Below are 24,976 nucleotides of genomic sequence, written 5' to 3'. Positions count from 1 at the left end.
AATCTCACCACTCACTCTCACTGTCCCTCTAATCTCACCATTCACTCTCACTGTCCCTCTAATCTCACCATTCACTCCCACTGTCCCTCTAATCTCACCACTCACTCTCACTGTCCCTCTAATCTCACCATTCACTCCCACTGTCCCTCTAATCTCACCATTCACTCTCACTGTCCCTCCAATCACACCATTCACTCCCACTGTCCCTCCAATCACACCATTCACTCTCACTGTCCCTCTAATCTCACCATTCACTCCCACTGTCCCTCTAATCTCACCACTCACTCTCACTGTCCCTCTAATCTCACCATTCAATCTCACTGTCCCTCTAATCTCACCATTCACTCTCACTGTCCCTCCAATCACACCATTCACTCCCACTGTCCCTCTAATCTCACCATTCACTCTCACTGTCCCTCCAATCACACCATTCACTCCCACTGTCTCTCCAATCACACCATTCACTCCCACTGTCCCTCTAATCTCACCATTCACTCTCACTGTCCCTCCAATCACACCATTCACTCCCACTGTCCCTCCAATCACACCATTCACTCTCACTGTCCCTCTAATCTCACCATTCACTCCCACTGTTCCTCTAATCTCACCATTCACTCTCACTGTCCCTCTAATCTCACCATTCACTCCCACTGTCCCCCTAATCTCACCATTCACTCCCACTGTCCCTCCAATCACACCATTCACTCCCACTGTCGCTCCAATCACACCATTCACTCTCACTGTCCCTCTAATCTCACCATTCACTCTCACTGTCCCTCCAATCACACCATTCACTCTCACTGTCCCTCCAATCACACCATTCACTCTCACTGTCCCTCTAATCTCACCATTCACTCTCACTGTCCCTCTAATCTCACCATTCACTCTCACTGTCCCTCCAATCACACCATTCACTCTCACTGTCCCTCCAATCACACCATTCACTCCCACTGTCTCTCTAATCTCACCATTCACTCTCACTGTCCCTCCAATCTCACCATTCACTCTCACTGTCCCTCTAATCTCACCATTCACTCTCACTGTCCCTCTAATCTCACCATTCACTCCCACTGTCCCTCTAATCTCACCATTCACTCTCACTGTCCCTCTAATCTCACCATTCACTCTCACTGTCCCTCTAATCTCACCATTCACTCTCACTGTCCCTCCAATCACACCATTCAATCTCACTGTCCCTCCAATCTCACCATTCACTCTCACTGTCCCTCCAATCACACCATTCACTCCCACTGTCCCTCCAATCACACCATTCACTCCCACTGTCCCTCTAATCTCACCATTCACTCCCACTGTCCCTCTAATCTCACCATTCACTCCCACTGTCCCTCTAATCTCACCATTCACTCTCACTGTCCCTCCAATCACACCATTCACTCCCACTGTCCCTCCAATCACACCATTCACTCTCACTGTCCCTCTAATCTCACCATTCACTCCCACTGTTCCTCTAATCTCACCATTCACTCCCACTGTCCCTCTAATCTCACCATTCACTCTCACTGTCCCTCCAATCTCACCATTCACTCCCACTGTCCCTCCAATCTCACCATTCACTCCCACTGTCCCTCCAATCACACCATTCAATCTCACTGTCCCTCTAATCTCACCATTCACTCTCACTGTCCCTCCAATCACACCATTCACTCCCACTGTCTCTCCAATCACACCATTCACTCCCACTGTCCCTCTAATCTCACCATTCACTCTCACTGTCCCTCTAATCTCACCATTCACTCTCACTGTCCCTCTAATCTCACCATTCACTCCCACTGTCCCTCTAATCTCACCATTCACTCTCACTGTCCCTCCAATCACACCATTCACTCCCACTGTCTCTCCAATCACACCATTCACTCCCACTGTCCCTCCAATCACACCATTCACTCCCACTGTCCCTCTAATCTCACCATTCACTCTCACTGTCCCTCCAATCACACCATTCACTCCCACTGTCCCTCCAATCACACCATTCACTCTCACTGTCCCTCTAATCTCACCATTCACTCCCACTGTTCCTCTAATCTCACCATTCACTCTCACTGTCCCTCTAATCTCACCATTCACTCCCACTGTCCCTCTAATCTCACCATTCACTCTCACTGTCCCTCCAATCACACCATTCACTCCCACTGTCCCTCCAATCACACCATTCACTCTCACTGTCCCTCTAATCTCACCATTCACTCCCACTGTTCCTCTAATCTCACCATTCACTCCCACTGTCCCTCTAATCTCACCATTCACTCTCACTGTCCCTCCAATCACACCATTCAATCTCACTGTCCCTCTAATCTCACCGTTCACTCCCACTGTCCCTCCAATCACACCATTCACTCTCACTGTCCCTCCAATCACACCATTCACTCCCACTGTCCCTCCAATCACACCATTCACTGTCACTGTCCCTCCAATCACACCATTCACTCCCACTGTCCCTCCAATCACACCATTCACTCTCACTGTCCCTCTAATCTCACCATTCACTCTCACTGTCCCTCTAATCTCACCATTCACTCTCACTGTCCCTCCAATCACACCATTCACTCTCACTGTCCCTCTAATCTCACCATTCACTCTCACTGTCCCTCTAATCTCACCATTCACTCTCACTGTCCCTCTAATCTCACCATTCACTCTCACTGTCCCTCTAATCCCACCATTCACTCTCACTGTCCCTCCAATCACACCATTCACTCTCACTGTCCCTCCAATCACACCATTCACTCTCACTGTCCCTCCAATCACACCATTCACTCTCACTGTCCCTCTAATCTCACCATTCACTCTCACTGTCCCTCTAATCTCACCATTCACTCCCACTGTCCCTCTAATCTCACCATTCACTCCCACTGTCCCTCCAATCACACCATTCACTCCCACTGTCCCTCCAATCACACCATTCACTCTCACTGTCCCTCTAATCTCACCATTCACTCCCACTGTCCCTCCAATCACACCATTCACTCTCACTGTCCCTCCAATCACACCATTCACTCTCACTGTCCCTCTAATCTCACCATTCACTCTCACTGTCCCTCTAATCTCACCATTCACTCTCACTGTCCCTCCAATCACACCATTCACTCTCACTGTCCCTCCAATCACACCATTCACTCCCACTGTCCCTCCAATCACACCATTCACTCTCACTGTCCCTCTAATCTCACCATTCACTCCCACTGTCCCTCTAATCTCACCGTTCACTCTCACTGTCCCTCTAATCTCACCATTCACTCGCACTGTCCCTCCAATCACACCATTCACTCTCACTGTCCCTCTAATCTCACCATTCACTCTCACTGTCCCTCTAATCTCACCATTCACTCTCACTGTCTGGCTAATCTAAATATAATTTTAAATACAATGTAGACACCTCATTTCATGTCCCCCACTCTGCCTTTTCCTGGTCTCCAGTTGATGTACATGTCTCTGGCCCCACCCTACTGCTCACCGCTTTCTACCCTGTAATCTGTCTGCCCCTCCCCCTCCATCAAACAGTTCAAATGATTGGGTGAAACAAACAGTGCATAACAACAATGCACTTTTATATATCATATTAATGTAGAAAACACCTGAAGACACTCTAGAGGGGGGAGAAACAATAAATAGAAAATGGACATTCTCTGTTAGCAGTGGCGGGGCAAGGCGGGGGGGGGTAATGCGCAGAAGCCTGAGTGCCAAAGGATGCAGAGGATGGTATAAGGATGGAGGGGGTTATAACAGATAGGGTGGGGTGAGAGCATGGAGGGATCTCAAGATGAGGATGTGAAGTTTAAATTTCATGCATTGGTGACTAGAATCCTCTGAAAGTCATCACGAACAGGGGCCGTTGGACTGAGCGGGACAGTGCAGGATAGGATATGGGTGGTTGAGTTTTGGACAAGTTTATGGAGAATAGGAGGCCAGTATATGGACATTGGGGACGTGAAGTGTAGAGGTGACAGAAGCATGAATGCGGATTTCAGTGGTGGGCTGGCTGAGGTAGGGTTGGAGACAGGCATGTGGATGAGTGGCCAATCTTCGGCAGACTGCAGAAGCAACAGTATGGAGCAGGAAGAGAAGCCATTGTTGGAAACGCATCTGCTGTCGGACTGGAACCACACATGGGCAGTGCCCTGGAGATAGGGAATGGAGGAGTGGCAATGAAGGAGGATGGCATGATCAAACATATCAAATACAGCCGAATGGAGGTGGAGGAAGAGGAGGATAAGCACCACAGTCAGAGGATGTCACTCGTGACTTAGTGTAGAGCAGTGTTGGTGCTGCGAGGAGACGGTGGTCTCACAAAGTGTTTCAAACAGGGAGTTTTGGAGAGAGAGATACAGGATCTCCTATTAGTGTAGCAGTTCTAAAATAACCAAATTATATATGGACAGTGTTATGAAGTGTAGTAAGGTGGGCTTCAATCAGGGACAAAATAGGATCTGTTCAAGATTTAGTACAACTCTGAGATTTCTAGAAGAATCTGCACAGGTAGATTTATATATAACTTTGTTTTAAATTACCAGCACTCTGGTATAAGCTGCACCTGTGGGCAATTATTCAGAATTACGTGAGCTCGTGTTCATGCCAGTCTGGCACTGGTAAGATCGTGCTTTCAACAGCATGAGGTGAAGTCACTGCACTGTTTCCTGAAAAAAACATTTGGAGCCAGTGAGAAAAGTCTGTGTTTTCAGTTCCCAGCCTGCCTCTGCCAGCTGCTCTCATGTTTAACAGTGAGGATCGGTTCTTTACAACAGGAAATATGTACTCTAGCAAAGTTCAGCACTCACTCTCATCCTGTACTCCTTCACTCTGCAAGCATTCTGTCATTACAAAAGGCAGTGATTAATTTATTGAACTTGACAGTCTGGATTACAGCAGATTAAATTAGACTCCCTGCTTCAACTATCAAAGGACAGCACTTTTGACGTTTAAAGCAGGTACCTGTCTGCCTATACTGATCATTTTGTACAGCCTCAATCTCATTTCACTTCTACAACAGAAAACCTTCCTTAAACTGGCCACTAATTTAACAATCTTATTCTGTTAAATGAAATAGAGTCTGAGGAACACAAATGTTGCACTCTTGTGAAAGTACAAGGAGGTGGTTTCATTAAGTTTGGGGTTCAAGCAGAGTTGTGTTCGCATTGGTTACACAGTAAAAATACTCACTCGACCAGAGCAGGCAGAGATTGATTGATGCTCAGTACAGCCTGGTACTCACTGCCAATCTACAGGCAACACATTCAAATTTATTAGGAATTTTGTTTTGCAAATTGTTGACATAAAAAGGATCTATCGCCATCAAGAGTCATTTCAGAAAACAAACCCCTATAAAGAATGAGGCCTCACTTTAAAATTTTTGATTGATTTCTATTCTTGTGAAATTATTTTTTGTTCAAATGATAAGTGCTGATAGTTTAGATGATGGTAGGATGGAGCATAACTAACACCCGAGACACTGCCCGTGTATTGCATGGGTTGCATCCTGTGTTTAGACTATCAGGGAGCTGTGGTTCTAACATCTCCTGCCCCCTCCCCCCATCTAATTGAGCGCGATAGATCCAAAACATCACATCTCACTGTTGCCAACCCACTGATTCTACTATTTTAACACGTTTCTAATGTGGGTTTTACATTTGGAGCCATAGTATAAAACAGGTGCCATGGCCGGACACACCGATCTACATGATCACGTTTGCCTCCCGTGCTTCTCTACCATGGCTGCACTGGCACAGAATGCTGCCTGGGCCAATTTGCTTTCCTTGGGAGATGAGGGAAAGTCCCTGCGAGTCCAAGTTGTATACCAGTGGGCCTGTCGGGTCAAAGGGTCTTTTCTTCTTTCCTCCTGTCTTATGTTCCTAATCAAAACTGAGACCAGAAAAAGGCTACGTCGCCTCTTCTGCTGTCCTGGAGGCAGTGACTCCTGCAGTACAGATCCAGGAGTACAAACACCCTCAGTACCTTACCCATTCTTCATGGCTGAGCCATCAGGGGAGGCAAAGCTACCTCGTAGCCCCAATCTGTGACATCCATTTTGGACAGGGAGTAGTTTAAACTGGCAGCACGAAGGTGAAAGGCAGAATGAGATCAGAGGAAATGGCAGTTAGCTGGAATGGAGCTTCATGCCCATTTTTGACTTGTGAAGCAAAAAAGAACAATTTGACAGGCCATCCATTTCTTCCAGTTCCATTGAGAACCATCTGACATTATTAAACACATTTGTTCAGTACCAATCTAATTCTTATTTTTCTTATTTAGGTCAAAAGACACAAAATGCTGTTATTGAAGTACCTCAATAATGTCTGTGTGGTTAATGATGGGCTTGTTAGCCACGAGCATGCTGTTCAACAAAACCTCAAAGTAATTCAATCTCCTATCATTGGATGAAGGGGCATAACACTGGGATAAATGCTCAAGCAGCTTGTGCCATGCCTAGTTTTACTGTCAAGTATGGTTTCTCTGGTTTTCCTTTGTAAACAAGTATTAAATTTGCCTACATTAATAAACACATGAATCTGTGCTGAGTATTCCGTTGTTCACTCTCCTAGAAGCTTCCTAAACGTTGGAGGAAAGATGAATCATCCTACATTGCTGAAGTTTGCATGGACAAGCTAAATCATTCTGTTTATTGTGTGTCTGTCTACTATAATGAAATAAAGACACAGACGGAAGCAACATTCTCCCAGACTTGACTCCAATTAGCAGCAGTTATTCCTGAACCTGAAGGGCTTTGTCCTTGAGTTTGTTAAATCAAATGCACTCTTTGTCCTGAAAATCCTGACGAATGACAGTGCAAAACGTGCAAACCGTAAGCACTACCTAATAAGCACAGCCTCTTCCTTCTCACAGCTATAAATCTCAATAGGAAAAGATCTCTTGGCTTGTTCAACTTGAAAAACTTCCCTTGTGCTTCATCCACTGAACTTTGCCTCAAACTTTTTCCATGTCCTTGCATTAAGCACTTTGCTGGATCTCAAATGGGTGCTTACCACTGGGACGTTTTGCTTTGGGAGGGAGGGAGCAAAACTACCTCAATTACATTATAATCTTGCCTCCCAAGACAGTACACTAATACAAATAGGAAATGAATTAACAGTGAGCACTATGTTAATGATGTGAATTAAGTTCCCTCACACTGGTAGGCTCAGTAACCCCTCCCAGCAGGTACACCGTAAACCCATGGCATCAGCCTCACACAGTAAACTAATCATGTTCACAGCAACACAAATTATAAAACCATATTGAAAAATGTAAAAATTTGTTCCTATTCATTTTATCAGCCTGATTTATAAAAAGGCTTTTTTTTTTGCTCCCCTTTACATCAACACTATCGATTCTGGTCTACCATGAATTAGATAACACTGAGGGAAAACGCTGGTTTTGTTGTTCAGTTGCAGCGACATGGGTAGTCAATGAGTTAATGCATAATAACATGCGCTGCGACCCGTCAAATCATGTCCCACAAAAGGGCTAGGGATTAATGGAAAGCTAGCATCAATAAAGGCATGAGCAGCGGCCATTAATAAAGTAATTGTTCAACAGAAACAGAAGGCTCTCAGGATTTATTATCCATACAAACAGACATATTACCCAAGGGCAGCCCGCAGGATGAATGGCCCTGATTTTCTAGTCTTGTCAACAACGAGCTGAACGCCCGGCCCTGAAGTTGCCTGATCATTTCGGCAGAGTCCTGTCGTAAATCAGGTTGGAGTCTGAGGCCGGAACAGAAGAACGTAAGAAATAGGAGCAGGAGTAGGCCATCCACCCCTCGCGCCTGCTCCACCATTCAATAAGATCACGGCTGATCTTCTACCTTAACTCCATTTTCCCGCTCAATCCCCATATCTCTTGATTCCCTTACAGCGCCTTTAATATAGTAAAATGTCCCAAGATGCTTCACAGGAACGATTATCAAACAAAATCTGACACTGAGCCACATAAGGAAATATGTGAGCCACATAAGGAAACAGGTGACCAAAAGCTTGGTCAAAGATGGAGGTTTTAAGGAGCGTCTTAAAGGAGAGAGAGATGGAGAGGTTTGGGGCGGGGATTCCAGAACTTAGGGCCTATGCAGCTGAAGGCATCGCCGCCAATGGTGGAGCGATTAAAATCGGGGAAGTACAAGAGGCCAGAATTGGAGAGACACAGATCTGGGAGCGTTGGATGGCTACAGAAGGTTACAGAGATAGGGCGAGACCATAGAGGGATTTGAGAACAAGGATGATAATTTAAAATTAAAGCGTTGCCAATGTAGTTCAGCGAGTACAGGGGTGATGGGTGAATGGGCACTTGGTGTGAGTTAGGATACCCGCAGCAGAGTTTTGAATGAGCTCAAGTTTATGGAGGGTGCAAGCTGGGAGGCCGGCCAGAAGGGCATTAGCATAGTCGAGTCTAGAGGTAACAAAGGCATGGATGAGGGTTTCAACAGCAGATGAGCTGAGGCAGGGACAGAGACGGGCGATGGAAGTAGGGGGTCTTGGTGATGGAGAGGATATGCAGTCGGTAGCTCAGCTTAGGGTCAAATAGTCAGGTTCTGGTGTAGCATTGGCGCAGATACTCCTGGTCTCATCCGGCATACCTGCTTGACTCTGGTGGACGTGTGTCGGGGCCAGGACTCACGAAGATCAGGCTCTCCTCTCACCTGATCATTCAAGTAAACTTCCAAACCCAAAATGTTACACAAGTTCTTTTCTCACCTGTTTGTACTTTTTCATACTTAATTATGATTTACTTTGTAAGTGAACAAGAGAGAAATCAGTGGGTGAGGGAGCAAGCTGGAGAAAGGAAAAGATAAAACTTGCATTCACATAGTGCCTCATCACTTCATCAGCACATCCCATCACACTCCACATCCAATCAATTATTTATGAAGTGTAGTCACTGTAGATGAACACAGCAGCCATTCTGCACATAGCAAGATCCCACAAACAGCAAATTACAACTACCTGGCCAGGCTGATAGGGCCTCAGTTTAACATCTCACCCAAAAGATGGCACTTCTGGCAATATAGCGCTCCCTCAGTACTGCCACCTGGATTAAGTGCTCAAGTCTGTAGTCAGGCTTGAACCTACAACCTTCTGACTCGGAAATGAGCGTGCAACCAACTGAGCCAAGCTGATACTTCAGAATGTGAAAAAAGAATGAGAAGAAGGAATAGAGAATGAGATGGCCTAAATGCTGGAAACCAAAACCTTCCAGCACTATGTTCTGTACCAGCAAAGGCAACGTTACAGATCGGGTGACCTTTCATCTCAGAAAAAGAAGAGTGTGACCTAAAGGAAGTAAAATACAAATTTATGGAATGACAGAAAATCAAGCCTGGCATATTTGCTTTTCCCTTCGACTTGTGCTGTTTCTGAAGTGTAAATTTTAGAAGTCGGTATTCTTTGCTCACAGTAACTAGCAGAAAATCCTCAAACCATAAATGTCTGTAAATTGCCAGCGTTCTGCACCGATTTACATCCTGGCTACTTGCTGAGGTTGTGGGCACTGTGGAATGTGCCATGTTCACACTGCCAGGTGGATACAAGAGCACCGGCAACACTACCCTGGGGGCACAGTCGTCGAAAAGTTGCAATCTCGATTTCAGTTTCCTATCGGTGGGAAGGTCATTGCAGGGTCAGTTTCACTCAGTTCTGGTCAGTATCAGTCAATACCGATCAGTATCAGTCTGTACCGATCAGTATCAGTCAGTACCGATCTGTACCGATCAGTATCAGTCAGTACCGATCAGTATCAGTCAGTACCGATCTGTACCGATCAGTATCAGTCAGTACCGATCTGTACCGATCAGTATCAGTCAGTACCGATCAGTATCAGTCAGTACCGATCTGTACCGATCAGTATCAGTCAGTACCGATCTGTACCGATCAGTATCAGTCAGTACCGATCAGTATCAGTCAGTATCAGTCAGTACCGATCTGTACCAGTCAGTATCGATCTGTACCAGTCAGTACCGATCTGTACCAGTCAGTATCGATCAGCATGCAATACTATCTGCATGCAGCCTGTACCGTGGGCTAACAGCCAGAAACAATGACGGCAGCCAATGCAACCACCAGCGCTTCAGCCTGCTGACACTGCAGCCAAAGGTTAGCCTTCGAGACAGGTCTCTGCTACTGCAGCCAGGCATTGCCTCATTTCTATCACACTCTAGGAAGGGCAGAAATATTAATGCTGCATTGACTACGCTATAACTTGGATTACTCAACCAAGCTGAACATGATGGGAGATAAATTATGTAGGTGCAATCTCCAATAAAAATTTGAAAATACAGAAATGAAAAAATAAAAGTACAGAAAGATGGGAGAGTAATTAATACATATCAACTGTCGGGATTATTGAACTTCCACCAGATTTAAAATAAAAGAGACACACACGCGCACACACACACCCATCACTAGGCTATGTGTGGTGATCAATACACCCGTCACTGGGCCGTGGATGGAGTGATCAATACACCCGTCACTGGGCCGTGTGTGGCGATCAATACACCCGTCACTGGGCCGTGTGTGGCGATCAATACACCCGTCACTGGGCCGTGTGTGGCGATCAATACACCCGTCACTGGGCCGTGTGTGGCGATCAATACACCCATCACTAGGCTATGTGTGGTGATCAATACACCCGTCACTGGGCCGTGGATGGAGTGATCAATACACCCGTCACTGGGCCGTGCGCGGCGATCAATACACCCGTCACTGGGCCGTGCGCGGCGATCAATACACCCGTCACTGGGCCGTGCGTGGTGATCAATACACCCGTCACTGGGCCGTGTGTGGTGATCAATACACCCGTCACTGGGCCGTGTGTGGTGATCAATACACCCGTCACTGGGCCGTGTGTGGTGATCAATACACCCGTCACTGGGCCGTGTGTGGTGATCAATACACCCGTCACTGGGCCGTGTGTGGTGATCAATACACCCGTCACTGGGCCGTGTGTGGTGATCAATACACCCGTCACTGGGCCGTGTGTGGTGATCAATACACCCGTCACTGGGCCGTGTGTGGTGATCAATACACCCGTCACTGGGCCGTGTGGGGTGATCAATACACCCGTCACTGGGCCGTGTGGGGTGATCAATACACCCGTCACTGGGCCGTGTGTGGTGATCAATACACCCGTCACTGGGCCGTGTGTGGTGATCAATACACCCGTCACTGGGCCGTGTGTGGTGATCAATACACCCGTCACGGGGCTTTCACGGAGTGTTCTGTTCATCCTTCACTAGGGTTCTGGGTTCAAATCCCACCTCAGGATTTGAGTACATAATAGGCTGACACTTCAGTGCAGTATTAAGGGAGTGGTGCATTGTCGGGAGTACTGTAGTTTGGACATGTTAAACTGAGGCCCCATCTGCTTGTTCAGATGGACATAAAAGACCCTGGGGCACTATTTGTAGAGCTGGGCATTCTCAGTGTCCTGGCCAAAATTCCACCAAATTAGATTCACTGGTCATTTGTTGGCTGCCTGAAATACTTTGCTGTGCACAAATTGGCTACTGTGTTTGCCCATATAGTATCAGTAACTACACTACATTGGCTGTGGAATGCTTTAAGATGTCCTGAGGATATGGCAGGTGCTATATAAATGCAAGTTCTTTCTTGATGGTGCTTCAGTTCCTTCTGTTCAATGGATCTAACTGCAGTACAGTAACTACAGCAGAGTCTGTCTATTCACAACATCATTAACTTGCACTCTGTCCTAATTACTAGTACCCCACTACTATCCCTACTGCAGGTTTTGTTATACAATGGGAAACAAGATGAGAAACATACAGCTTCCTGTATAAGTTGCTCTCTGCGATTACCTCTCTTTGTCTCATTACCATAATAACCAGAGACATACCTTTGTTTACATTTGCATCTCTTTTTTTGGTTCCCACAGCAACAGCTGAGAGCAAGTAAGGTAAGACTGAGTTAAATCTTCCTGTTTTGATTATAAGAAGTGATTAAGGGACAGCCACAGACAGAATTAAACAGTTTATTTCCCGAATAGCCCAAATGAATAGTGGAAAATGTCTGTGACCAGCTCCAAGGCTAAAGGGCCAGCTCTAAATCACACTGACAGTGCAGCAGGTGCTGATCTTCAGTATTATTCACACAGTGACAGCACTGACGTGATCGCTGCCTGTTCCTTTGCAACTCAACCTCAAGGTACAAATGCAGGAGACCACCAGGCAATTCTGATGGATTTAACCCTTGAAGCTGTAAATTTTCCTTGCAAGTCATGTGTTCTTTACAAAAATTGCAAAATCATCTGGAAAACTGATCATAAAACGGAGCTAGAGTAATGTGCAGAATAGAACTCAATAATAATGCTGGGGGTGGGGGGGGGGGGGAATAGGAAAGTTGTAAAGATGACATTATTGTAATATCTGCCCCTCCCCACTGTATTTGAGATGAAGTCTCCCAGATACAGTGCTAGAGTCTAAGATCGATAGATTGTTAGGTAAGGGTATCGAGGGATATGGATCAAAGTCCATATCAGCTATGATCTAATTGAATGGTGGACCAAGCTCGAGGGGCTGAATGGCCTACCCCTGTTCCTATGTATCAGTCCCTTGTGTGTGTGCAAGTGAGGAGCTTTTCCTATGAATGATGACCTCAGAGATGCGATTTTCTTTCCTGCTTCTTAACAATATAATTAGGAGAGGGAATCAAAATGCAAAATGGCTCCCATGGTCTGGTAGTTGACGGTACTGTCCATTGTAGCACTGAGTCATACACAGTAGAAAGTCCCAGCTCCAGTCCCGAGCCTGTCCTGAGTTAGCTGGGGCACCACAACTAATGCTAGCAATGGGGAATGAGTGAGTGAGTGAGTGAGTGAGTGAGTGAGTGAGTGAGTGAGTGAATAATCGGCCAGGGTTCCCACTCCTGATCACCATCACCTCCAGTCGGGCATGGTACCCAGTTCTGCTGCTGCCCATGGAACAGTACCCCAGCGAGAGTCAGCACCTTCAGGAGTGGGGCAGAGGGGAGGAAACTGGCAATAAAAAAGGAATTTTATTTTTAATTTAAACAGGCATTTATTTTTCTAAGAGACTGCACTTAGAGTTTTTGAACACCATAATGCAGCAAAATACTACCCAGAAAATGAGCTTTTTATAAACATATTGAGAAATGTTGCCGTTATCAGTTCTGACAACCTATTCACAAAACATGCTAAAATCAAACTGATTTAAATGTTGCAATAAAATGTGGTGAAGTTGGATGAGGAAGGTCATTTGGCCAACTTAGTTCATCCATCCAGAAGCATCCAAAAGGCATCCAGAGTAAATTACTCCAGGGCTTATACCCCCACTGCTGTGTTTGGGAACCCATTCCATTTTTGATTACTCTTTATAGGAACATAGGAACAGGAGTACACCATTCCATCCCTCGAGTCTGTTCCACCATTCAACCATGCCTGATCTGTACCTCAACTCCATTTACTTGCCTTTGCTCCGTATCCCTTAATACCCATACCCAGTAAAAATCTATCGGTCTCAGTCTTGAAAGCTCTAACTGACGTCCAGCATCCAGAGTGTTTTGGGAAGAGTTCCAGATTTCCACCACCCTTTGTGTGAAAAAAGTGCTTCCTGATTTTACTCCTGAATGGCCTAGTTCTAAATTTATTATGCCCCCTTGTTCTGGATCACCCCACCTGAGGAAATAGTTTATCTCTATCTACCCTACTGAATCCCTTAATCATTTTAAACACAATTAAATATCCCCTCAACCTTCTAAACTCAAGGAAATACAGGCCAAGTTTATGCAACCTGTCCTCATAATTTAACCCTTTCAACCCTGGTATCATTTTGGTGAATCTGAGCTGCACCCCCTCCAAGGCCAATATATCCTTCCTGAGGTGCAGTGCCAAAACTGAATGCAGTATCCAGATGGGGTCTGACCTGAGCTCTGTACAATTGAAGCATAACTTCCATCCCTTTGTATTCCAGCCCCCTTGAGATAAAGGTCAACATTCCATTAGCCTTTTTGATTATTTTTTGTACCTGACCACTAGCTTTTAGTGATTTGTGTAAATGGACTCCTAAATCCCTTTTCTTTTCCACATTTCTCCACAATAGCTTCTCGCCATTTAGAAAATACTCCAATTTGTCTCTCTTGGATCCAGAGTGGATAACCTCACACTTCCCCACATTAAACTCCATCTGCCACAGTTGTACCCACTCATTTAATCTATCAATGTCCCTTCATAACTTCTTGCTCTCATAACTGTCCCTCCTAACTTCGTGTCATGTGAAGAATTTCCTGACATCAATCCTAAGTTTACCTTTTATTGGTTGGAATCTGTGGCCCCATGTCCTATACTCACAATTTAAGTAATGTACCAGATTTACCTTTTCTATTCCTTCACATCTTATATCCCTTTTTAAGATCACCTCTCAGACACTGCCTTTCATCACTGAAAAGCTCAAGTTCAAGCTGTAGAACTAAAAGAACTTCTGACTCTGTCATGTTTTGCCTCTGCTGCCAGGCTTTTTTCTAGGTCTCACTCTGCCACTCTGAACACTCTTTAAAAGAACAAATAAACTTGCATTTATATAGCGCCTTTTGTGACCTCAGGATGCCCCGAAGCAGTCATCATATAGCTTACTTGTGAGTTATGTGGCACGCTGCAGCACTGCCTGTGAGCTTCAAGTGAATAGGACAAAGATCGGAAGATGACTGTTATGAGCTAATGATTTCATGAATGGGTAATGAACAAGGCAAAAGACAAAACCAGGTAAACAGTGTTAATCTTCAGGTTAAATAGTTGAGCATTGCTTTTTGAGAGTTTCAAAGTTATTAGCAATTCACTTCAATTAGAATCAGCAGATTTATTCATAATTCTTGCCATTTTTCACTTCCCTTGAACCATCCAGTCATGTAGATTTTAAAACACTCTTTCATGTGCCAAACAAATAAAATGTTCAAACCAATATCAAGAGAACCAGGGTGTTGCTCACTCACTTGATAACCTTCTGTCTTCTTCTGACACCATTTCAGTAGTGCGTTCCTCTTGGAGCCACCGTATTCACGGGCCAGCGCTGACAGTGGGTCTTTCCTCTCTTCCCTGTCCAAAAAAACAATGGAAGCTCACAAGTTGCCAGCTGAACTGAGAAAATCCCCCAGCAGTACAAGTCTAGAATCTGTCCTGCCGAACGTGGGTTGTGAACCGTGTAATATTGGGTGAAGTACTGAGGGTATCATCTGTCATCGGGGGTGGCAGCAATTTGATGTGATGGATTCAGTATCAGATTAACGATGAAAGGGTGAATACCAATATTGTAAATCAAATTGGAACATCAATCTTTATTAAAATTATTTTCCAAACCACTTTTTTAATCAACTAATAAGATAGAACACACGGGCTTGGAAAAATCATAATAATTGTCTGGGGAAACCAGATGGTTGGCAGTGTGTAGACAGCTTTAAATCTGTCTGGTGGGCATGGGGACCATTCCCATTTGGACTGTATATACTGTAAGTTCCACAGCATTCTGAAACATTCATCTTAATTATTCCGGGCTACTAAAAAGTCTTCCCAGGCAATGGGGACATTGGTTCTGGCAGTCCAACACTTAAAGGAGAAGGCAGCTGCAGTGGTAACAAAACGGGGTAGGTGTGCAGGCAGATGGGATAGTTGTGGGATGAAAAGTTACGTTAGTCAAATAAAAGTTATGTGAAAGCAATTTCTCCCGATAAGTGATCTCATGGACCCTCTGGAGTAATGCCCTCCTTTTTATTCAAATGCCATAACTGAGTGATTGATGTGGCTTTATCTGTATGTATTGGTAACATTATTCTGAGCAAAAAAGAGCTGCACTATTTTAAAAACTGACTCCATTTCAATAAACAACAGGTGTCTCACACAGAGTATCAAGCTGTCTCTTAGCAGCTCACTGTGCAGCAGCTAACCTCATTTCAACTTTGCTTTGTTTGCACAACCTTTTGAGATTAGGACAAATCCAGTGGTGCTCTGGCTCATTTATTTATTACAGAAGGACTTGCATTTATATCACATCTTTCACGTTGTTAGAATGTCTCAAAGTCCTTCATAGCCAATGAATGGATTTTGAAGTGCCGTCATGTTATTTTGTAGCAAACCGGTCAGTCAATTTGGTCCCTCAAATAGCAATGAGATAATTGACCGCATAATCTGCATTGGTGGTATTGGTTGAGGGATAAATGTTGATCAGGACACCAGGAGAACTCCCTGCTCCTCTTTGAATAGCGCTACGGGATGTTTTACATCCAGCTGAACAGGCAGAGGGGGCCTCGGTTTAACAACTGATTAGAAAGACAGCAACTCTGACAGTGCAGCACTCCCTCAGTACTGTACTGAAGTGTCAAGCCTAGATTATGCGCTCAGGTCTCTGGAGCGTGGCTTGATGCCACGACCTTCTGACTCAGAGGTGAGAGAGAGTGCTGCCCACTGAGCCACAGCTGACATAGAAGTGAGATGTCATACATAATGAAGTCACTGTGCTGGTAATACTCAAATAATATCCATGTCGTTATTTCCCGTTGACGTGTGTGAGCACATACAAAAGGACTGAGGTGAGGAGAAACTGAGCTAACATCTGGTTGTAGACCACCTACAGACAGCACTCTAAGAATCCTCTGCAGTTCGCAAAGAAACAATTGGCTGGCATCGTCACTGTCAAAAGGAAAGCAGCCAGGGCATCTGGAGCACTCTAATTTCCAACTCACTTTTAAAGTCAACCTATAATCATTGTGCTGCAGAACACATCTACACTGGCCTGCTTTAGAGATTGAGCACCCCCAGCAGGGAACGAGCACCCCCCGCCGGGAACGAGCACCCCCCGCCGGGAACGAGCACCCCCCGCCGGGAACGAGCACCCCCCGCCGGGAACGAGCACCCCCCGCCGGGAACGAGCACCCCCCGCCGGGAACGAGCATCATCATTAAGTAGAATTACATAGAAACAGGCCATTCGGCCTAATAGGTCCATGCCGGTGTTTATGCTCCACATGAGCTCCTCCCACCCCTCTTTATCTAACCCCATCAACATATCCTTTCTCCCTTATGCATTTATCTAGCTTTCTCTTAAATGCATCTATGCTATTTACTTCAACTACTCCTTGTGGTAGTGAGTTCCACATTCTCAACACTCTCTGGGTAAAGAAGTTTCTCCTGAATTCCCTATTGGATTTATTAGTGATTATCTTATACCTTATATAATCCCCAGTTCTGTTCTCCCAAGCAAGTGGAAACAGCTTCTCTACGTTTATCCTATCAAACCCATTCATAATCGTAAAGACCTCTATCAAGTCACCCCTTAGTCTTCTTTTTTCTAGAGGAACGAGCCCCAGTCTATTCAATCTTTCCTGATGGGTATAACCTCTCAGTTCTGGTATCATCCTAGAAAATCTTTTTTGCACCTTCTCCAGTGCCTCTATATCCTTTTTATAATATGGAGACCAGGACTGTTCACAGTACTCTGTGTGGTCTAACTAAGGTTCTATACAAGTTTAACAATTTCCTTGCTTTTCAATTCGATCCCATCATCATCAGAGATTGAGCATCATCATTAGAATCCACTTCTATCCTTTTAGCGAGTACTATTAAACTGTAAGTGTTGCTGACAGCAACAAAGCAACCGATTCAGAGTTACATTAAGGAACTGCATCGACAGGCCAAAATTTCCTGATCTTCCTGTCGGCGAGTTAAGCCCAAATTTCCTGAGAATCTCATTAGCATGCACCAGAACCTAAAAATTAGAGTAGAGCAACTGGAAATCAGTGTAACAATCGGGGCCGAGGAAACTGCCGATGAACTTACGATATATTCCTTCTTGAAGTCCCTCTTTATGCATGAAAATTGAAATTTGAAACTATCAAACCATCATTTATGCACAATGTGGTTGACCCTTAACTGCCCTCTGAAATAGCCCAGTTGTATCAAACTGCCATCAGTGGTCCAAGAAGGCCCACCGCCACTTTCTCAGGGCAACTAGGGATGGGCAATAAATGCCTTCTTTGCCAGTGATGCCCACATCCCGAACATAGGAAGGAATGTTTAAAAAATTAAGCACAGAAACTGCAATCATAGAAGTTTTTCAATTTTCAATGCAAATCATTCTGATGCCATAAAGATGCAATCAAAGATATGGAAAATATATTTTAGGACTCAGTGAGGAGATATTATTAAAAAAAAGCTGAAAAAAATCATAGAACACTAGAAATATGAGTTTGGGTCCTGTTATGCCTAAAATTCTAGGTGTAAATTTTCAGCCAGTTCAAAGCTGGCGTAAATTCTGTAAATTTATGTGAGCTGCACTTTTGTATGGATGCACAGCTGTGGTAATGAGCGGCAGAGGTTTCACAGAATCAGCGCAAAAGATCGATGAAATTCGGATGTGGCATAAAAATGGACGCAAATCACTTATGCCTGTATTTCCATGATCTTTACACCAAAAATCGCCATTACGCTGTACTTACATCGTTGTTTCAGCATAAGTTTTCAGGTAATTCCAAGCAAATATCCAATTTATACCACAGAGAAACAACACAGGTAATTGTATTCCAGCACAATCTGTAACCTCATGGCCCGGTATATTCCTCACTCTACCATTACCTACAAGCCAGGGGATCAACCCTGCTTCAATGAGGAGTGTAGAAGAGCATGCCAGGAGCAGCACCAGGTGTACTGAAAAATGAGGTGCCAACCTGGTGAAGTTACAACACAGGACTACGTTCATGCTAAACCGCGGAAGAAATACGCTATAGACAGAGCTAAGCGATTCCACAACCAACGGATCAGATCAAAACTCTGCAGTCCTGCCACATTCAGTTATGAATGGTGGTGGACAATTAAACAACTAACGGGAGGAGGCGGCTCTGTAAACATCCCCATCCTCAATGATGGTGGAGACCAGCATGTGAATGCAAAAGGCAAGGCTGAAATGTTTGCAACCATCTTCAGCCAGGAGAGCCCAGTGGATGATCCATCTCGGCCTCCTCCCGATATCCCCACCATCACAGAAGCCAGTCTTCAGCCAATTCGATTCACTCCACATGATATCAAGAAACGGCTGAGTGCACTGGATACAACAAAGGCTATGGGCCCCAACAACATCCCGGCTGTAGTGCTCCAGAACTAGCCGCGCCTCTAACCAAACTGTTCCAGTACAGCTACAGTCCAGTTCCAGTGGCATCTAGCTGACAACGTGGAAAATTTCCCAGGTATGTCCTGTCCACAAAAAGCAGGACAAATCCGATCCGGCCAATTACTGCCCCATCAGTCTACTCTCAATCATCAGCAAAGTGATGGAGGGTGTTATCGACAGTGCTATCAAACGGCACTTACTCACCAATAACCTGCTCACTGATGCTCAGTTTGGGTTCCACGAGGACCACTCGGCTCCAGACCTCACTACAGCCTTGGTCCAAACATGGACAAAAGAGCTGAATTCCAGAGGCGAGGTGAGAGCGACTGCCCCTGACATCAAGGCAGCATTTGACCGAGTGTGGCATCAAGGAGCCCTAGTAAAATTGAAGTCAATGGGAATCAGAGGGAAAATTCTCCAGTGGCTGGAGTCATACCTAGCACAAAGGAAGATGGCAGCGGCTGTTGGAGGCCAATCATCTCAGCCCCAGGACATTGCTGCAGGAGTTCCTCAGGGCAGTGTCGTAGGCCCAACCATCTTTACCTGCGTCATCAATGACCTCCCCTCTATCATAAAGTCAGAAATGGGGATGTTCGCTGATGACTGCAGTGTTCAGTTCCATTCGCAACCCCTCAGATAATGAAGCAGTCCATGCCCGCATGCAGCAAGACCTGTACAATGTCCAGGCTTGGGTTGATAAGTGGCAAGCAACATTCGCGCCAGACAAGTGCCAGGCAATGACCATCTCCAACAAGAGAGAGTCTAACCACCTCCCCATGACATTCAATGGCATTACCATCGCCGAATCCCCCACCATCAAAATCCTGGGGGTCACCACTGACTAGAAACTTAACTGGACCAGCCATATAAATACTGTGGCTACAAGAGCAGGTCAGAGGCTGGGTATTCTGCGGCGAGTGACTCACCTCCTGACTCCCCAAAGCCTTTCCACCATCTACAAGGCACAAGTCAGGAATGCTCTCCACTTGCCTGGATGAGTGCAGCTCCAACAACACTCAAGAAGCTCGACAACATCCAGGACAAAGCAGCCCACTTGATTGGCACCCCATCCACCACCCTAAACATTCACTCCCTTCACCACTGGCGCACCATGGCTGCAGTGTGTACCATCCACAGGATGCACAGCAGCAACTCACCAAGGCTTCTTCGACAGTACCTCCCAAACTCGCGACCTCTACCACCTAGAAGGATAACGGCAGCAGGCACATGGGAACACCACCACCTGCACGTCTCCCTCCAAGTCACACACTATCCCCACTTGGAAACATATCGCTGTTCCTTCATCGTCACTGGGTCAAAATCCTGGAACTCCCTGCTTAACAGCACTGTGGGAGAACCTTCAGCGCACGGACTGTAGCGGTTCAAGAAGGTGGCTCACCACCACCTTCTCAAGGGCAATTAGGGATGGGCAATAAATGCTGGGCTTGCCAGCGACGTCCACATCCCATGAACGAATAAAAAAAAAATATATAAACCTATAGCTCAAAAATAAGTATTTACAGAACGCAATGTCACAAGAAAGGAACTTCAACTGATTCTTAAAATACAAAATTCTCTTTTCTCCCACTGAAAATCTACGAGTATTATAAATGGATGAGGTGCCCATTGCCATCTGGAATTATTCAATCTGGCCTGTTTTTGGAGATCTTTATTACAGTGCATGGTAAATCCACTTGTTAATAAAGTCACTGACCATGTAACTTCAGTTTCAACCATGAATGTGAATTCATCTCCCTCACTCCTTAAGCAAGAAAGAGTCTGGGTTCATTGTGAAAGAATCAATTTGGAGGAAACCAGGAGGACTGTTAGTATAATGTAACTCTTCCTTTCAGCAAATAATCCCCAGCATCCACTCGTCAAGATTCGCTTCCTTCCAACTTGGGCCTCACCTACCTTGGCTGTCCATCCTGGTATCAGATACAGACAACAGTGAGAATGGAACCAATGATGAGATGGCAGGGACACCTACAGGCCTCCAACCCCCACCCCTGCCAAGTAGGTATAATTGGTATAAACAAGGCAACTTCACTGAAACTCGAGGCACAAGCATCAGAAAAATTCCCAGGCAGCTGCTTTTATACTGGTGATCTTTCAGTTGGTTCCAGAAGACTGGTATCCGTGAGCCAGCTCTGGGCATTAACGTGCCTGAATTCAGCTTCCTTATCCTAGTGGCAGACTTACCAACCCAGCTTTTTGTGTACCTGAGAGAATATCTACGCCAGACCTGAAACTCGTACCATCATAATTTTAAACACCTCTATCAGATTTTCTCCTGACCTTGTTCTAATAAAAAGAGTCAGTTTCCCTAGTCGCCTCTCATAACTAAAACCTCTTCTCCCTAGTGTTATCCGAGCAAATCTTTTCTGCACCCTCTCCATTGATCTGGTATCTTTCTTAAAGTAAGGTGCCTAAAACTGGGGACACTATTCTAACTGCTGCCGAACCAATGGTTGGTATGGGTTTGGTGTTGCCTCTTTGCTTTTTTACTCTGTGCCCCATTTATAAAACCTGGGATCCCATCTGCTATTTTTTTTTTAAGAACAGGCAGCACTTTATCATGTCTTTTAAAAATTAATATACACAACATCCAGGACATTTTCTTAACTAACACGCTCTTATTTGCTCAAATTTGTCACACAAAATTTGCCGTTTACAAATCCGTTTTGGCTGCCCCTAATTAATCCATGCCTTTCTAGGTGAGTATTAATTTTATCCCATATTATGGTCTCTAGAAGCTGAGCTCCTACTGATGCTAGGCTGACCAGTCTACAGTTACATGGTTCTCCCAATCTCCCATTTTGAACAGAGGTGCTATATTGGCAACCTTCCAGTCCTCTGACACAACTTCCATATCCAAGGATGTTTGAACGATGGGGGTGTGAGCCTCTGCGGTTTCCTCTCCGGCTTCCCTCAGCATTTTCGGATACAGCCACCAGGGCCTCGTGCCTCTTCCTCTTTGGGTTCAGTATTACTTCCTTATCTGTAGTTATCCTATCTAATTACTCCAACTCCTCCTCTTGCACTCTTTCACTCCCACTAACACACACTGTGAAAACCAAGACCATGTCCTCATTTAATATCTCTGCCATTCCTCATTCTCCATGAGGTTTCCTATTTCATCTCCAATCAGCCCTTCCCTTTCTTTGATTATTCTTTTAATTTTTATGTGTTTATCCAATCCTTTACTGTTTCCATTGGTTACCTGCCAGTCTTTCTTCAGACCCGCTCTTAGCCTTTCTATCCCTTTTGTTGCCCCTCTATATTTTCTGTATTTGGCTCAATTTTCTTTTGTATCATCAGCCCTAGATTTGCCACATGTCTACAGATTTTTAGTTCATGTAGCCATGCATTAAATGTACTATGTGGTCATGGGTGTGCTTTATTTCAAGTGGACAGAGCGTCTAATAGACCACTGCATACTAACTGTACTAATAGGTTCATGGCTACACACTGCACTTCGAAAAGTAATCCATTGGCTATGAAGTACTTTGGGACCACATGATAAGGCACGACATAAGTACAAGTTCTTTCTTTGTATTGTTGGTACAATGTACAGAGGGCTCATTGTGGACTCATGGGCCATGTGAAGAGCTGACTACAAACAATTGTGATAGCACATCTATCCTGGCTATATTTTCTTTCCACTTCTCTCCTGAAGCCACTGACTGATGCTGGGGGATGGGTCCAAAGGCACTGGCAGCCCTCCAGTACCTCCCTCAAATGGCTATTCTTTATACGCAAGTCTAGGCAAGGAGTGTCAGCAAGCTGTTTCACCATGGGGCTCCTCAAAGACAAGCCAAATCCTGTCCTTGCCCAACGTCCACACAACTGCATTTTCCAGAAGATGTCAATGGTTAGTGATCTGGAACAGGAATTAAAGGAAAGATAAGAAACACTTCTTTAGAGGAAGCCTCATATGTGGATTTCTTTTGCTGAAGCTGAGTCAATAAATTCTTTAAAAAGGGAATTTGAGAGTTGCTTCAAAAAGAAGTATCAAAGAGTATGGGGAAGGAGCAGGAGAATAGGATTAGGCTGGTGGCTCTTGTGGTGAAGAAATGCCAGCAAAGAATTGATGGCATATTGGTTTGTTTGTGTGATGTAACATTCTATGAATCATGGCTGGATATTTTCCTCTCCTTAGTCCAAGCACAGATCCTACCGGAAATGAGCTAACGCAGCACAGACAGAGGCTGTTGCTATGTCGAGGGACAGGGACCCAGTGTAGCGCAGTGAGGACGATGATTAATGAACGGAACATAACACAGGGCAGGATATAGGCAGCTGCATTTTGGACAAGTTGGAGTTTGTGGAGGATGGGTGGCCAGAAAGGAAGGCATTGGAATAATCGAGTATATAGGTGACCAAAGCATGGTTCAGTGGCAGAGGAGCAGAAGCAGACAATGTTAGTGCCAGTGAAACTAGGCATTCTCAGCTGTGGGTACAGCAAGGTTTCAGACAATCTGGTTCAGTCGTAGCGAGCAGCTGGAGAGAAGCCGGAGTTTATGGCAGGACTTCCTGTTTGTTTAGTCGGAAGAAGTTGCGGTTCATCCACGACTTGATGTTGGACAGGCAGTCTGACTTCACAGAGGTGGGGTGGAGAGGTAGAGCTGGGTGGCATTGGCACACATCAAACCCGGGTTTGAGTGGCTCAGTACCACTGAGTCATCACAGGAATCTATAATAATTTGCGCCCAAGACAAGGCTCTGATGCTTCAGGATTTAGACAGTTCTTTCATTTGAAGCTAATTCTTTATTATTTTGGGTATCCTTTCTCTCACTATACTGCTTTTCTCCTTCCCGTTGGAAATAAGAGCACAGCTGTTGGTGTAAGCAGCATCATCACCCACCTGGACTGCACACGTCCGTTCAATAAATGTCAGAGTAATGGATGGGCTGGAGAATGAGTTACAGCTTATATATCCGATTGGTATGTTTCCCAAGGCTGACCCACTTGGATGTTCAATAACGTCTTAGGAAAGAGAAAGATAATTCATGGGACAAACAGTCTTAGTAATCCAAAACAAAATTAGTTTCAAGACAATTTGCAAATTTGAAAACTTAATAAACTGCTATCATAAACAAGCTCCTTGTGACTAACTCATGTCCAATAACTAGCCAAGTGTGACAGTTTTCATCTGATGGAGGTCAATGTTAATTATCTGCAATAACAGCAGCAAGCTATCAGAAAAAAAAAGATAAATCAAGAAAACCTTTCATCGGCTGAGCTGATGTGACGTGCAGAGTAGAAGGTGGCATGCTGTGTCTGTTTGTGGACTGTTTTATGAGAAACCAAATGAAGGGCCAAGGCTTGTGCAGGGGACCACCAAAATTGGTAAACATAAAAAGGATGAGGTAACTCAGTGACTGGGTGATGCCAAGCTTGGATATGAAAAATCTGCAGTTTGGAGGAGCTGGGAAGACAGAGATGAGGAGCTCTGTGGTTTTGAGATCTTGGGAAAGAATGAGCTGTCCTATCTACTAAAATGGGTTCAAAGGGCTTAGTTATAAAGGGATTTTTATGAACCTGGTGTCATAAAAGTTGGTGCGCCAATAAAGTGAAGATTGTTCAGAGTGAGAATCAAACAGATCATATTGAATAAAACTGGGGAACTAGTGTCAGTAATTGAAATAGAAAAGCAGGACATTACAGCAGTGATTGAAACATGGCTGCAGCTGAGTCAGGGTTGGCAATTAAAAATCCTGGATATAAAACTTTCAAGAGGGATAGGGAAGGTGAACGAGAGGGGTGGTAGTGGAATAGCATAGCACCAGGGCATAAAGACTTAAAATGAGAGGTACTCCAAACAAAATCCCTTTGAACTAAGCTCCA

At 44.9% G+C, this 24,976-nt stretch overlaps 1 protein-coding gene across 8 annotated transcripts in view; it reads right to left on the bottom strand.

Moving 5' to 3' along the window:
* The window catches only part of specc1la (sperm antigen with calponin homology and coiled-coil domains 1-like a), a 400,129-nt gene that overhangs the window by 72,761 nt on the left and 302,392 nt on the right, over positions 1–24,976 (bottom strand). For 7 of the 8 annotated variants that reach the window (XM_068005421.1, XM_068005423.1, XM_068005427.1 and 4 more), the window contains one exon: positions 14,964–15,066. The exons of the other annotated variant lie outside the window; for it this stretch is intronic. In XM_068005421.1, coding sequence (XP_067861522.1) covers positions 14,964–15,066 — 103 coding nt within the window. The remainder of the gene's footprint in view (positions 1–14,963; positions 15,067–24,976) is intronic. 8 annotated transcript variants of the gene reach the window in all.

This window comes from Heptranchias perlo, chromosome 25 (assembly GCF_035084215.1).
Source record: "Heptranchias perlo isolate sHepPer1 chromosome 25, sHepPer1.hap1, whole genome shotgun sequence".
NCBI lineage: Eukaryota > Metazoa > Chordata > Chondrichthyes > Hexanchiformes > Hexanchidae > Heptranchias > Heptranchias perlo.
The sequence above is the reverse complement of the archived record's forward strand: the minus strand, read 5'-3'. Positions and strand labels throughout refer to the sequence as shown.